The sequence below is a fragment of the Colossoma macropomum genome, unplaced genomic scaffold (assembly GCF_904425465.1).
Source record: "Colossoma macropomum unplaced genomic scaffold, Colossoma_macropomum, whole genome shotgun sequence".
NCBI lineage: Eukaryota > Metazoa > Chordata > Actinopteri > Characiformes > Serrasalmidae > Colossoma > Colossoma macropomum.
Window position 1 is genome coordinate 28,038,657 of NW_023494790.1, and position 14,730 is coordinate 28,053,386.

The 14,730-nt window shown below is 39.0% G+C and overlaps 1 protein-coding gene across 7 annotated transcripts in view; it reads right to left on the reverse strand.

The window, feature by feature from the left end:
* Positions 1–14,730, reverse strand: part of LOC118809521 (myosin phosphatase Rho interacting protein) — a 48,292-nt gene that overhangs the window by 25,415 nt on the left and 8,147 nt on the right. For all 7 annotated transcript variants that reach the window (XM_036572926.1, XM_036572925.1, XM_036572919.1 and 4 more), the window contains exons 2-7: positions 14,352–14,429; positions 13,234–13,299; positions 3,468–3,619; positions 3,263–3,347; positions 2,935–3,109; positions 1,470–1,929 (exon numbers count right to left, since the gene is read on the reverse strand). In XM_036572926.1, the coding sequence (XP_036428819.1) occupies positions 1,470–1,929; positions 2,935–3,109; positions 3,263–3,347; positions 3,468–3,619; positions 13,234–13,299; positions 14,352–14,429 (1,016 nt within the window). The remainder of the gene's footprint in view (positions 1–1,469; positions 1,930–2,934; positions 3,110–3,262; positions 3,348–3,467; positions 3,620–13,233; positions 13,300–14,351; positions 14,430–14,730) is intronic.

A 14,730-nucleotide genomic window follows, 5' to 3' on the forward strand; every position in this document is an offset into this window, starting at 1 on the left:
CAGCTATGTATCCTTTCAGACTTGTAGCACTAAACTGGCTTCTCACAGCGGAAGGATGGACAAAAGAACCTGTAGATTTTTTTCAGATCTGCAGTAAAAGTGAAGCTTGATTTTCTCCTCTCTCTCAAAGATGAAAACTTTAAGTACTGTTTACCTGATGGTGACAGTTTTGGTGGTCCACCAGGTCTTGCATGGTTGTTGTTAGGGGTACCCTGTTTCTCTACATCTTTTAATCATTTTTTGAACTCCAGTCTTGTTATTGACTTATTTTCCTTTGAGTTTACCTTTTCTTGTGCAAGTGGATTATCGTATGTCTAATCTCCTCAGAAATACATCCTGAAAAATAAATAACTTGTACTTAATGGCTGTCTTAACTGGAAACGTGGTCTCTGACTTTTGCATAGTACTGTAAATCCTGCATTCCTATCAAATTTCCTGTTATGAGGAACCAAAATATATTTACAGTTAGACAGAACTGTGAACTGGTCTGCTATTGCTGTAAACACTCAGTGCTATTCAATCTCATCTTCTGTCATCATTGCCATTTCTACAGTTAAGCATCACACTTTATCTAAACAACTACAAAGGAGTTACAAATAAACCTGAAAACTGATATAATTTCACATTTTTTACAAAGCTTCTAAAAAGTGCAGATGCTAACTTTGGTCTAAAAAAAATGACAGTTTTCTCTCTTTAGTCTTAAAGAAAGGAATCTGGTTTAGAAAGCAGCATGCAGAAAAATTAAATTGCTCATTTTGAATTTTGACCTTATTTGGGGAATGGAGAGTGGTGTTCATCCTCCTTAAAAGGAAACAAGAGAGCTAGTGAGTGAGGTATTTATGTCACATGACTGCTCTCAGCCTCATTGGCTGCTGGGTACAGAGTGGCACAGTTCCCATAAACCCAAATTAAACAAAATGGAAGCCGTCTCTCTACACTGGACAAGTTCTGAGTTATTTAACTCTCTTGCCTCGGTGAGTAACTGTCATGAGAGAGGGAACAGGAATGTTCTCGGTGTCCTAACGAAAAGAGAAGCATGTCAGCATCTTTATTTGAAATGCTCTTCTCCAAGGCTTTTGACCTCTGAGCTGTGGGAGAGGAGAATCCCAGAAATAAGGCCTCTAGTCGAGAGCACGAGAACTGTTTATTGGAAATGTGTTTACTTCTAACATAAGCAATGAAGAAACTGGGAACTGAGGGTGGGGAACTACTTCTTGTACTGACCCTTATTCCATGGCAAAAGCATGCACAACTAGCCTTTTCTGCAAGTAGACCTTACGTGTTTCTCTGGCCTAATAAGGTAAGTGTGGTTTTATCTCCTCTGTTGGTACCCTCACACATCTCCTAGTTCTGCCTGCAGTGTGTAAAAGGGGCTGGAGAAGGAGCACGACAGGCCCAGAACGCGGTATGCCTTTAAAAGGAAAAGTAGCTGCAGGCGCTGAAGTGAAAGGAGCATTGGCTGAGCTCACCTCCTCTCTGGGCTGAAGAGAGGCTCTCTGTTCTGCCTCTCGGGGCTCCGGAGGCGGCTGCGTTTCTCAGCCTTGCGAGCCTCCCCTTCGAGGCGGCGTGAGTAAGGGGGGTCATGGAGGCCCCGGAGCGCGCGGCCCAGGGGCTCGGTTGGGTGGCTCTCAGTGCTGGTGACAGTACTACCGCTGGCGTCTGAGTCCAGGGAGCTCATGGAGCCGCTGATGTGTGAGCCATTGGACAGCAGGCTGCTGCCTGAGGGGAAGGGGTCGCTGGGTGCGGGGGAGAGGCAGCGAGGGATCCCTCCCAACTCCATACTGTGGCGGCTGGATGAGCTGCCTGTGGGGGACAAGAGGTCTTGGGGTGGTTGGGAGACAGACGGGGGAAAGGAGAACCCGCTCCGGTCCACCTCGTCTCCGTTCACCGAGCCCTGGTCTGAACCTCGGCTCACTGACGCTTCCTCAGCTAAGGGGGGATGGGGAGAGAAAGAGAGAAAGAGAGAGAGCGAGAGAGAGAGAGAGAGAGAGAGAGAGAGAGAGAGAGAGAGACAGACAGACAGACAGAGAGAGAAAGAGAGATGTTAAACACTTTGAATGACTGCAGCTTTTTAATTCTTTAACTCCTTAAAGTCGCTCACTCTCACAACAGCATGGCATGTATTAATTTCACAGTAGTTACCAAACAATTCATTGTAGTTAATAAAGGAATAATAAGTGTTAAGATTAATAACTACACAGAGTTTAAATCAGGCATAATCGGCAAAAAGTCAGTGTGGCTGCAGGTTTTCATTCCAGCTAAACAGGAGCTCACCTGATTCCACATGCATAAAACACTGGTCCTGATCTTTAAGCAACTGATTAGTTGGTTATATGATAACCTGCAGCCACACAGGCCGCGGATAAGAGAGGGCTCCCCTGAAGTTTATGCTATTTGGGCTAAATAAACATACGAAACACATCTGTAGCACATTTCCAGTACGTTCCATTAGCCAAAGTCACACTGGATATAATATTATTTGTTATTTTATGGCTCAGATTTGCACTTTGAATTCATAAATGAAAAATCAATTGCCTATTTTAATAACATTAATTAAATAAGGTGCTACATCAAAAGTAAGAGGAAACTGCCCGTTTTGCATCAAACATAATTAAGCTAAAACATTTTGGTACAGATGCAGCAGTAGCAGCTTTCAAATACAGTACATTATTTACATTATACAATTACAAAATTGACTGCCCAAATTAAAAATAATAAATTGCCAATTGCATGTTTTAGCTAGCGATTCCAATTCTGGTAATATTAGAGGATCCCTAATATTTTGTGTTTGGTTTAGATTAAATTATACTCCTTCCCAAAAATGTTACTGGTAACATTGGCATTTGCGCCCATGCCACTGAATGTGACTTATTTAACTAGTCAAACAGTGTTACAGTCACACAATAACATTCTATTCTAAAAGATCCTCCATACCTGCAGAGGGCAACTGTGATCCCTGCGGCACCATTTCTGAGGAGGACCACACCTGCGACACGTCCGCTTCTCTGTTGTGCAGCTCCTCCTGCCATATGATAGAGCTAGCGTCTGGAACCTTCTCTGCCTCAGGGATGCCTGAACCAGTCACAGCTACCTTAGCTGGACCAGGCTCCTGAAAGAAATATTTACCTTAGCATGTTGGTAAATACGCTCTGTTTGTGATCCACTACTGAAATCATAAATAACAGATCTGCAGTTAAGTGCCAAGTGAAGCATATGGTGTTCAGCTGTAGTTCTAACTGAACTAAATGCCCACAGAAATTACCTGAGAAGTTGTTGGCTCCACCTTGCGCTTCTTCTTTTGATTCTGCTTGTTGGTCCTTGGATAAACAACTAGCTGTTCACTCCACCTGTTATAAGACAAACAGTCACCAACAAAGAAGCTCCATTCAGGTTCTACATTCTTGCATTCCAGCCAAGCTTGGTACAAATAAAAGCCAGCAAGTAGTGGGACATCAACTGACACATACCCATTGATAATTTCTTTGTTGTCTCCCCGGATGTAGTACTCCTGATCAGGAGTAATGATGCACAATGCATTCTTCTGGCCGGTTTTAGGTTCAGCATCAATTACATCTGTGCACAGGTTCATGTTGACAGTTCCTTGTGGTAGTGTGCTTGGCTGTGAGGGGAACCAGATAGAAATTTGCTTTCAGTAAATCCAAAGGTCCATTTCAAAAAGGAAACATCCGTATAGCAGTAAAATAATAGTATTTACAGTTCGGTCAGACAAGAACAAACTGTTACTATCAATAGATTTCATTGCTGTAATGAATTGGTTATAGAGAGAGGAAAACCAAGCACTTTATATACTCCCAGTGCCTGTATCTACTTCAAATTTACACATGTAACGTCTTCCAACTTATAAATCATACTTCTAAAAATGAACGAAAGGTATGTATTAATAAGCACAAATAAAGAAAAAACAAAATTGATAAGGGAAAAATATTAAGATCAATAACATTAGGACTTAAGTTCTTGTTGGCAATTACAGCTTTGAGAAGTCTGTGGTAAGAAGCAGTTAGCTTTTTGAAGAATTGTGGATCAGTTTTGGCCCATTCCTCTTGGCAAACCATTCTCAGTTCCCTAAGATAAACAGGGTCCCTCCGTCGGACAATTTCAAAATCTTCTATGAATTTCCAAAGGGATTCAAGTCAGGAAATGGCCTAGGCAGTGCAAACACCTCCTCTTTTTTTAGAAATAAGTTTTGAGTTATTGTGGTTGTGTGTTCGGGGTTGTTATCTTACTAAAACACCATTTCTTGGCCAATAAAATTAAATTCTTCTCTAATATCTCCTGGTTCATCGCTACATTAATGTTTTCTTTGATGACGTGTAATGCCCCAGTACCATCTGCACAGATGCAGCCCCATATCATGTTGCTCCCACCACTGCACTTCACTGTGGATACAGTGTTCTTGGGATCATAAATGCAACCCTTCTTTCTCCAAACATGATGAACTGAATTATTTCCAAAGGGTTCCATTTTTGTTTCATCTGACAAGAGTACCCTGTTCCAAAACAGTTCTGATTTGTTGTGGGGTGTAGGAACAGAGATGACTGCAGTGCAGTTCATAGCTCACTGTTCTCTGTGCTAATGTTGTTCTTGCTATTTTCAGGTCATCCTGCAACTCTTTTAAAGTGACTACTGGCTTCTCTTTTACTTCCTTATTGGTAGTCTGAGAGAAATCTTGTATGGCGCACCTGTCCATGGATGATTCATTTTCATCAGGTTCATTAGATTAGGTTTCATGAACCAATCATACTGGCAGGGATGTTTAAGCTCTTTACTAGGGTACTGAGGCTTTTTCCCTTTCGATTACTGTTTAAATAATGTTATCCCTGAAAACTTTAGGAAGGTCCTTCACCTTCACCACAATTGCTATGTGTTGCATAAAAACTTCCCAACCAATGGCAATGTCTTTTATGATGACACCAGGTGAAATACGCACAAGAACATTTTTGTTTTTGCAGCATTAATATGCAGAACATTGATATATTTATTTTAACCTTTACATATAAGTATATTTATATTTAATACAGTGTTTGAATATTAATCCCCTACCGATTTTGTTCATTAAATATATAATTCTAAGTGAATATTGGATGCATTGGATGTATATTAAATAACACAAATACACTTGTTTCCACTCAGTGTATGAGACTGCAATTCTTTCAATGCAATCACTGTGAATGTTGTGAAAAAGTGGCATGAAAAAAATTCGGGCTGTTGATAATATAAATATAATTCACACACTAAAGCTTTGCACCAGCTCTGCATCAGTAACACTCAGGAATGTACGATTACAAAGACTCAAGAAGACTCAAAGTGTTCTACTCATGGTGACTTCATTGAAAGGCCCAGCTTATCTGTTTGTACTGCAAGGTCATTACATGGTTATCAAAAAAAATTGCTATGGCAACTAGGGAAATTTTCAGGAGAGGCAGCAGCCAAGAGAAGCAAATCCTCTGCTTCTTTTGCAAGTGGAGAGCGTGGGTAATATATGTAATTATATTAGTGTCAATCATCAAGGTCAAAGCTCTATATCACAACTGCACTGCCCATCAAAAGTTGGGCACCTTCATCTGAAAACTTTCAGAGCAATGTTTAATTTTGAATTCTTTTTCAATTAAGATGGAAAAACAGCTGCAGATGTTTTGTTCACACAAAAAAGTTATTATTTAACACTTAGAGTATACTTCAGACTCAAAGGCTACGTTTACACAGCAGGTAAAAGTGGCCCAAATCCGATCTTTTTCTCTGTATGTGACACAGATGTGTCATCTGTGTGGCAGTGTGAACAGCAAAAACGCATTAAATCTGACATTTTCAATTCTGATTTGAGACGCTTTCATATGTGGTACTGAAATCTGATACGTATCCGATCTGCAGCAATGCGTCTCAGTCTGAACAGCCAGATCGGACGTCAGTCCAATGTCAGTCCAACTCGACATTTGTCATAATTTCACGCTGCTGAGACTCAAACATTTAGGTTTATGTTTCTGTACCAAAAATTAGAAGAGGCTTATCACAACCGCTCTGTGGTTGAAGAGGTTTCAAACTAAACGGCCGAACATGGTCAGAGGAGAACAAGGCTGCAGCGTCAAAAAAAAGTAAAAAAACAACAACAAAAAAAAGAGGACACAAACAAAAGAAGTGGCCGTAGCCGAATAACGTGCCCTTTTTACGGTGAACTCAAACACACTGTGGGTGATGAGCCCAGCTGTTAACCACTGGAACTTTAGAATCGCTCCTGTGATACTGGCGAAGATGAAACTAATGTCGCACACAGATTACATTTAAAAGATAATGTGAACAGCTTAACAAAAAAAAAATCGGATTTGGTGAGAAAATCAGATTTGGGCCACTTTTACCTGCTGTGTAAAAGTAGCCAAAGTGTCTTTCTAGAATTCTGGCTTCTGATTTGACAGAAAACACCTGAAAAGTTTGAGCTATGATGAGGGTCGACATCATAACAAAGGGATAAAAAGCATGTGGGGTATGGTACTGTTCCAAAAGAAGTACATTTACTAACTGTTCCTTCAGTTAAACAGCTTTCTGTTCGTTAAATTCTTTGGATTACTTTTTTAACGTAACACATTAGTTTATATTCTTGTAATCACATTAGTTATTGACCTAATAAAGTTTTTTTACTTGGTTACTCAGGTCTCTAAGAAAACAGTATTATAAGCAACACATTTAAGTCATAAACTTTCCCTCTACAGATTTTCCGTGCCTATGCTTGTATGTAATTTTTGTATGTTCGTGCTACCTGCGACATCTGAATGCATGACTTTGATTGTGAATACGAGCAGCGCAGCACAAGCATGAGAAGCAGAGTAAACTCATCCTACTGAAGCATCTAATCTTGCTAATATGAAACAGAGGGATAAAGACCCTGTCCTGAAGACGAGACACCTAACCTTACAGACAGACCACACTCAATTTTCATTCAGCAACAGGTCTGTAAGCTTTATAATGTATATATAAAGATTTCATTTGTTTGTTCAGCTGTTTTTAGACCTTTTCTAGATGCCAGTTTCCTGGTTTTCAAACAGCACCAGCCGTTCATGATTTTATTCAACATAACTGGTTGGGTCTTGTTTAAAGGAAGGACAAGCTTTTTAAATTATGTTTACGGTGATTGTCTCTTTCTAAATAAATCACTGAAAAGGACTACTGAGTTTTCCTTTTGTACAGTTTGTAAAGACTTGTCTGGGTTTTATAGAGTAACTTGGAAGTAAAGTAATGAGTATGGAAATTACTTTTTGCAGGAAGTCATCAGTTTCCCCATTACAGGTTGAGAGAAGTCAATAGTAATTTGTTTTGGGTTACTGTCTTATGGAGAACTACCCCAACTCTGATCCTTAAATGATAATGCTGCACAGGCATATTCAATTTCAAGTGTTTCTGGCCAAAGGTTCATGATTTACAACTGTCATTGTCTGCTGTAGCCACATCCACCACCAGTTGTGTAGACAGCACCCTCCCTTCAAATTTAGTATTTCAAATTCAGAGAATCAAAATCAGAAGAATAAGAAGCAGAAGAAGAACTAACAAACAGGGTTCCAGAACAACTTAGAACATTAGACCAGAACGTGTAAAATAAATCTTAATCATGTGGCGCACAAATCTGTTAACTCCTTCCAAAGAAGGAGAAACATCACAACACAGTCAAGAACTCTCAGCTAGGTCCCACAAACAGCACACTGGCCTGCACCCATACACCGACACTGGATCTTTCTTTGCCTCAGATTCATGGTGGACCATCTTGCAATTTCTGCCTGAGCTGTTATCAGACATTCTGCGGCCTCTAGATGTAAAACAGGTGCTGTCTTTTCCTGGCTCCTTTTATGGCCATTTTAAGTGATCCTGCTTTATTAAAAGCTGCCAGCAAACCTCAGGGACTGCCAAATATGGCAATTACAGTGTGTCACAGTTACAAACTGCAGCACTGTTTCTGTTTCACTACACAGAGTGCTTCTGGGGGAAAAATCTGGGTAATGAGACACCAGCAGTGGAAGAGACACAAGAGTGTATAATAAAGAATACCACGTCACTGCACAAAGCTCCAAGAGCACAGAACGGTGGAGGTGAGAGATGTCGTATTATCAAATATCATGAGAGATACTGAGCACTATGAAGCATTAGGAGCTCAAACCTACAGTGTTGCACTGAATGTAATGTATGTGTGACAAAGTTCAAATCTTTAAGCAGCTTTTAGATTAGAGAAGTAAATATGAAGCTATGAATACATTAATGGCAGTGGAAGAAAGAAAGAACAAATAATGTGCTGAAGTACGAAAAGAAGTGTTACTGTAAACAGGCTAAAGCATAGCTATACTGTCAGAATAAGAAATGTCTGATTTTGGCACCAACACAAAGAGAGTAAAGTCTGCCAAGTCTGCCATTCATACGTTTTACATTATCTCAAGGCAGATTCCAAAACACGGGATCAAATACCATATCCTTCCATTGTCTCAGGCGCTTTTTTTTACTAGGTGATTATTTTTAGAAGTGTTATTATGGAAAAAGAAAACATTCTCACTGACACAAACTGTGGAAAAAACAATATAGAGCTGTGCAAAAGTCAGAGACCACACATTTGTTTAATTTCCCAAAAAACAGGCATTCAGTGCTAGTTATTTAATTTTCAGCATCAGGAAAAAAAGCTGAAAATGTATTTGACAAAAATATACACAGAAGCCTCAACAACTAAATATATTTTTTTTTAATATTTTGTGCGTCCACCTACAGCTTCCATTGTTTTTAAAGACTTGCTTTCAGTTTTTCAAAGAAATCTGCAAGAATATTTCTCCACACTTGCAAAGTTCAGTCTTAGAAGTTGGCTGCATTTTCTGCTTCTCATGATACAAGTGGTCACAATACACATTCCGTCATACTGAGGTCTGGACTATGGGGTGGACAGTCCATTGTTTTGAGAACACCAGCAGCTCCTTTGTTTCATTTCCAAATTTTCTTATTTTGTGTCAATTTCCTTTCCTCTGTAATGTTCTCCTGACAACTACACATCTTTTCAGACCCATAACGCTGAGTTTTCTCTCAATGTAAAGACAAACAGAAAAATCAGTGGATTTTTTTCAAATTTGAAGCAAAAGTGGAGCTTGATTTTCTCCTCTCTTTCAAAGATAAAAGCTTTAAGTAGTTTATCTTATTGTGACAGTTTTGGTGGTCTACCACGTCTTGCACAGTTGTTAGTGGTTCCATTTTCTCTATCATTTAACAATTTTTTGAACTCTAGTTTTGGTCCTGTTTTTCACTTATTTCCCCCACCCACACCTTCCTTTTATTCCAAGTGGATCGTCTTACATCTAATCTCCTTAGAAACATCTCCTGAAAAATTAATAACTTTACTTACTGTCAGGCTGCCCTGTATTGTTTTGCCTCATTCAAAAAGATACATGTAAATGTGTTTATTTTTCTTGACATCACAAAAAACTAAAAACTCAAAGCAGGCTTTTTTTGCAGCTTAGTTTCCATATGTGAACCGTATGGTCTGGGGTGTAAACCCATTTTCCCCTTTAATCCCTTAAATGGCCAGGATTTACCAATGCATCCAAACTTTCAAACTTTTATAACTTGCAAATAACTCAGCCCATTTGCACTGTAGTCCTTTTAGTTACAGAATAACAATCCTTAAATGTAATAAGCCCTGGATTTTAAGAGGTTTACCATCTCACCTCAATAAAAACAACATTATCTTCTCTTACTCATCTTACTGGTTAAATTAAAAATGTGGGAAGTTAGCTTATTCAACAAAAACAGCCCTAAAGAGAATCTATCAAGGAAAATCACAAGCTTATTCAAGCTGTTTGGGCTTTACTGCACAGGAAAATACTTAGGCATGTCAGAAACCACAACGCTTGGTAGACACACATTTTACAGCGCATATGTGCCTCGACTTGCTGTATACCAAATCAAAATGCACCAACTTTGAAAAGCAAGAGAAAAAAATTGTTTAAGCTTCACTACAAATCTCTCCCTCTAATACACCTCTGAAATATGTCACGGTAATAAAACAGCAGCATTTAATTCAACACCTGGCATTCAGTGCCTGCCAGTCCATCATTCTCAGAAGCAAATGAAGTGTTCTCGCTGACTCTGGAACATCTGTTACATCAGAGAGGAGTTTAAAACTAGCACAGTGCTGACCCTCTGCCCCTCTGTCTTCTCCAGATGATTTGATTTGGCCGTTCTAAACACAGGGTCTGGTTACAGAAATAGGTATTGTGGTAAGGCCCTCAGTGGAATGAAAATCTCAGAGCATATTTTACATTTCCATGTGGTTTTAGGGGGCTAATGTTCTCAGACTATGGCAACGTCACCAATAGCCCTTGTAGCAGTTTCACCAAATATGGGCATATTGGGGGGAATGCTCTTCTGAGCCTAGACTCCACATTCAGAACATCTCCATCTAACAGCAAGAACAGTCTGTATCAGGAGCTCGGACTGAAGGCTGTAAATGCAACTAATTTTTACAGCGTACAACTCCTGTTAGCTCCTGTTAGATGAATGGTTATCTTCTGCCAGGTTCTCCTAGCTACACTGACAAGTTATGGAAACAAATTAGGGATTAGAGGGATTAGCAAAATAAACCTGCTTCAAACCTTTTTTGAACCATATTCAGACACAGTTAAAGCAGACTCAGTTAATATTTATTTGAACTATGAGGAAAAGTTGTTCAAGGGGAAATCTAAACAGTGCAAGTTTACTAAGGGGAATAAACACCTTAAATGAGTTTAAGATGGACAACAGGGTATATTAACTCTGAATTTGTCAGAATTTTCACTAAATATAAACATCTCAGGATGACAATGAAAGAAATCTGTGACCATACTAGTGAAAATATAGCTTTTCACATGCAAGTTCCATTCGTCTGCTCGGGAAAAAAAGAAAAACATGAATGCACTGATGACCCAAATAAAGTTACCTTTTCTGAACTGATTCACTTGTTTTAATTATTCAAAAATAAACTGACTTTACATGATGTTCAGTAAGGCCATACTGAACATAGAGAACTGATAAAATATGAATACAGGCCAAGTTATAACAAAAATTGAACTCTGGAAACTATGTTTAATTGAATTAAATCAGGGAAATCTTTTAGCCATAAACTTTTTTCAAGTTTATCAAGTTTTCTTGCCTAATAAAGAAACTAATGTTAACCCTTCAGATAAGCTAACAGAGTTAAAGGTAAAGCTAACACAAGCCATTCGGGGCAACATTACATGCAGAGAGCTAATCGACTTGTATATTAAGTCTCTTTGCAAACTTGAATAAAACAGTACAAATGACTGCATGTAAGAGTGCACTGATATTTATCTCTGCACAAAATGTTTTTCATTGCAATTGTGAGAGCTATACAGTAAAGCTCAACTGTCAGCAGCTAAGAAAAGCCAACCTCTTTAAAGCAACACTATGTAGGATTTGGGGATTTGGAGACCTCTCTGGTAGAATATGTAATTGCACACAACATGCCAAAGGACATTGGTTGTTCTTCGGACCCCCACAAGCGGGGTCGAGTATGCTGAAAGAGTATTCGAAAAGAACTTGGTGAAGGACGTGTCTTCCAAGGATGAAAGGGAATTATCTACTATTTCATCAGTGTAATGCTGAGTTTGCATTTGAGACCTAAACATCGAGTCAGACCTTCTTTTTTGAGCCTGTGTGTGACATTAACATGTAAAGACGTTTGACGTGGTCCAAAAATTCCTGCCAATTCCAACCTGGTACTTCTGACTTTTAAGAGATAATTTCAGGCTTTACAGGGCGCAGCGGTACACTCCATATTTTAGTGTTTTTTTTTTTCTTCATACTCAGCAATGCTACTTCTTTCAGTCACAAAAAATATTACATAGTGCCGCTTTTACTAACTGATATGAACATAACTCTGTATCATTATTTATCATTAGACAGCACGTTAAAATAACTGCTAGCAAATACGGTCATCTAGATAAAGATGGTCAATAGGTATGTTGGTTAAAGGGGATTTCAAATGATTTTTCAAAATTTCTGTATAAATTAAATGGGTAAGATGTGAACCAATGTCAATCAGAGTGGACTGATGTGAAATGCTTCATTTCAGAGAAACTTAAAGTCAGAACTGTTCACAGTGGTCCACCTCCAAAACTTCTTCAGTTTTGGGAATGAAACCTACACAACATCCTCTAGATGATCAGGATAGCACGTTCCTCAGTAACACCTTTTCATCATCTCTTAGCCTAGTAATAATTATGACTAATTTACTGCCACGGCCGCTCTCACTGCTTGTTTGCTTCTGAAGAGTTCTGAGAAGCCTGTCACTGTTTTTCAAACGGTCAATTTTTGCTTGTTTTTCAAAGTGAGCTCTGAAGAGTAACATAAACCCTCAATTTATTTTTTAATTTCAGTGTGCGAGGCAGACATTTCCCTGACCTAATTTCCAGGTTTTTCCTGAGGGCTCCCAGCACAGATGAAAAGCCTGTGAAGACAATAGGCCTGACAGAATTTTCAAAGTCTTACAATGGAAGGAAAAGCTATAGTACTCTGAAGTGATGTCAGATGTCCTCACCAGCTGCTGAAGAGCTCTGCAGTTTCTCTTCCAAGCTATCTCAAAAGATAACATGACATCAGCCAGGCAATGTCCGGCTCACTGCTATTTGCCTACTACTGCTACTCTGCATTCAAATAATGAATTGCCCTGCTATAAACTAACAGTTCTTCAGTTACTGATAGGGATTCAAATTCAATATCAGCAGAGGTATACTGCTGGGGTTTGCAGGGACGCAATGGTGGGGCCCCACGGCTCTCGATCTTTATGACAGGTCTGTGTGTGGGCCTCACTGTTTATATACAAACACTGTAATCTCTGAGCTGATCAGGCAGCTAATTTGGTCACCCATGTCACATTCCAGTGAGTCAAACAGGCTAAGCAAGGCTCTCGTTAGCTCCAGCGCCCTCCCTGTGACGCTGCTATAGGATACATCACTTCCTCTTTGCACTCCACACTCCCTTCAGTCTGTATTTTAATGAGCTAGGAAGTAATAAAGGCAGCAATAAACAGTCTTATGTTCTGTTGTTTTTTTTTTTTACTTAGAAATAAAGCATCAGTGATGGCAGTCAGCAGTCAGAAAGATTAATGTGGGGAAAACGTCTGGCCACGTGTGGTGAGCAGAGAAATGTTTAACAGCACTTGTGCAAACTTTCAGAAATAGTAAGGACGCCCTCAGGACTTACCGATTCATCCAGAGCGAAGCGCAAACAGCCATGTTCATAGAGGACAAAGAATCTCCGCTGCCATTTCTGCAGAAAGGGAAAGATCAGAAGAACAGCTGTCTCAAACTATTACAAAACATAAACACATGTATATAAACACAGGGGTGGGCAACACAGTGATAGTTTATCATTACTGCTTTAAATTTTGTCACAATATGCTTTTGAGTTGTATTAATTTATTTTTAATGTGGCACTACTGCATTTTTCTGGCTGAACTAAACTTTCAAAAATGAGAAAAATAAACATAGTGATTTGTATCATACAGTGTGAAAAAGTCTTGAAGCATTGTGTGCCTAATTGTGAAAAACACTGTGATGCCTAATGTAACAATAAAAGCTGCCTGTTCCATTCTCGCACATCTTCTGCTGTGAGATTTTCTGCACCCAAAAATGTGTTTTTTAAATGATTAACTCCTCTTCGAGTGCTTATTAAGGTTATACGGACTGATACTTGTGTGAAATGTGTTCCTATAGTTCACATTTTCTGATTGAAAATGCAGGCTTTCTCAGTACATCTGAGAAAAACTATTTGTGGAGCGCTATGTAATAGCTAATTTTTGAGCTTGAACTTATCACAGTCTAATAACAACAACATGACAATGAGAGGACTATGACATGACATCAGGAATCTTGCTTACAGATACAAAACATGTCTACCCTAACGTAGCTTTTTTGTTTGAAATGTTTGGACTGTGCAATAAGCTGTAAGCTAAGATGTTAAAATTATCTAAAAACCTCAAATATGGAGCAGTTCTAGGAGATGATAGCAGCAGTTCAGCATGCTACAGCTTCACATGCGACAGCACAGGTTCATTCCAACTCACTGAAGCTTCACTGATGCTAGTTTAGAAGATAAAAAAATGTGATTTTGTGTGTGGCACTATTAGCTTAGGCTTTTTTTGGTTCACTATCCACATTTTTAATCCATGTTTAGGCATCAGTTTAGGCACTGTTCTATGCCATTTTAGTTATTTCTTGGGTAATAAAAAAATATTTACAATTTATTATTCAACATAGTGTTTTAAATTGAGACTTACGGTTACTTTTAAAATATTTCATGTCTCGCATCCAAATATTTACCCGTGATCTATGCATTGGATTGTCAAAATCCGTTCCCTCTGGTGCCAAGCACAGCCACCCTCCATAGATAGGTTTGGCCTGTGAAGAACATAAAACGTTAAATCAGCAACAGTTTAATAGATTCTATAAAATATATATAATCAAACATGACCACACCACTTAAGCACTATCATATTCCTGCCCACAACCGGAGCTGATCAGCACTTATCTAACATGGCACTGCAACTAAACACGGACATAGACACACACACACACAAAACAGTGTTTGTCTTATAGGGATCCATTTAAGCAATGCAGACATCATACAGAGATGCACAGATATGATGTGCACATCAGCAACAAATGTGGTCTATTTTAATTAGTCAAACTGTATGTATGT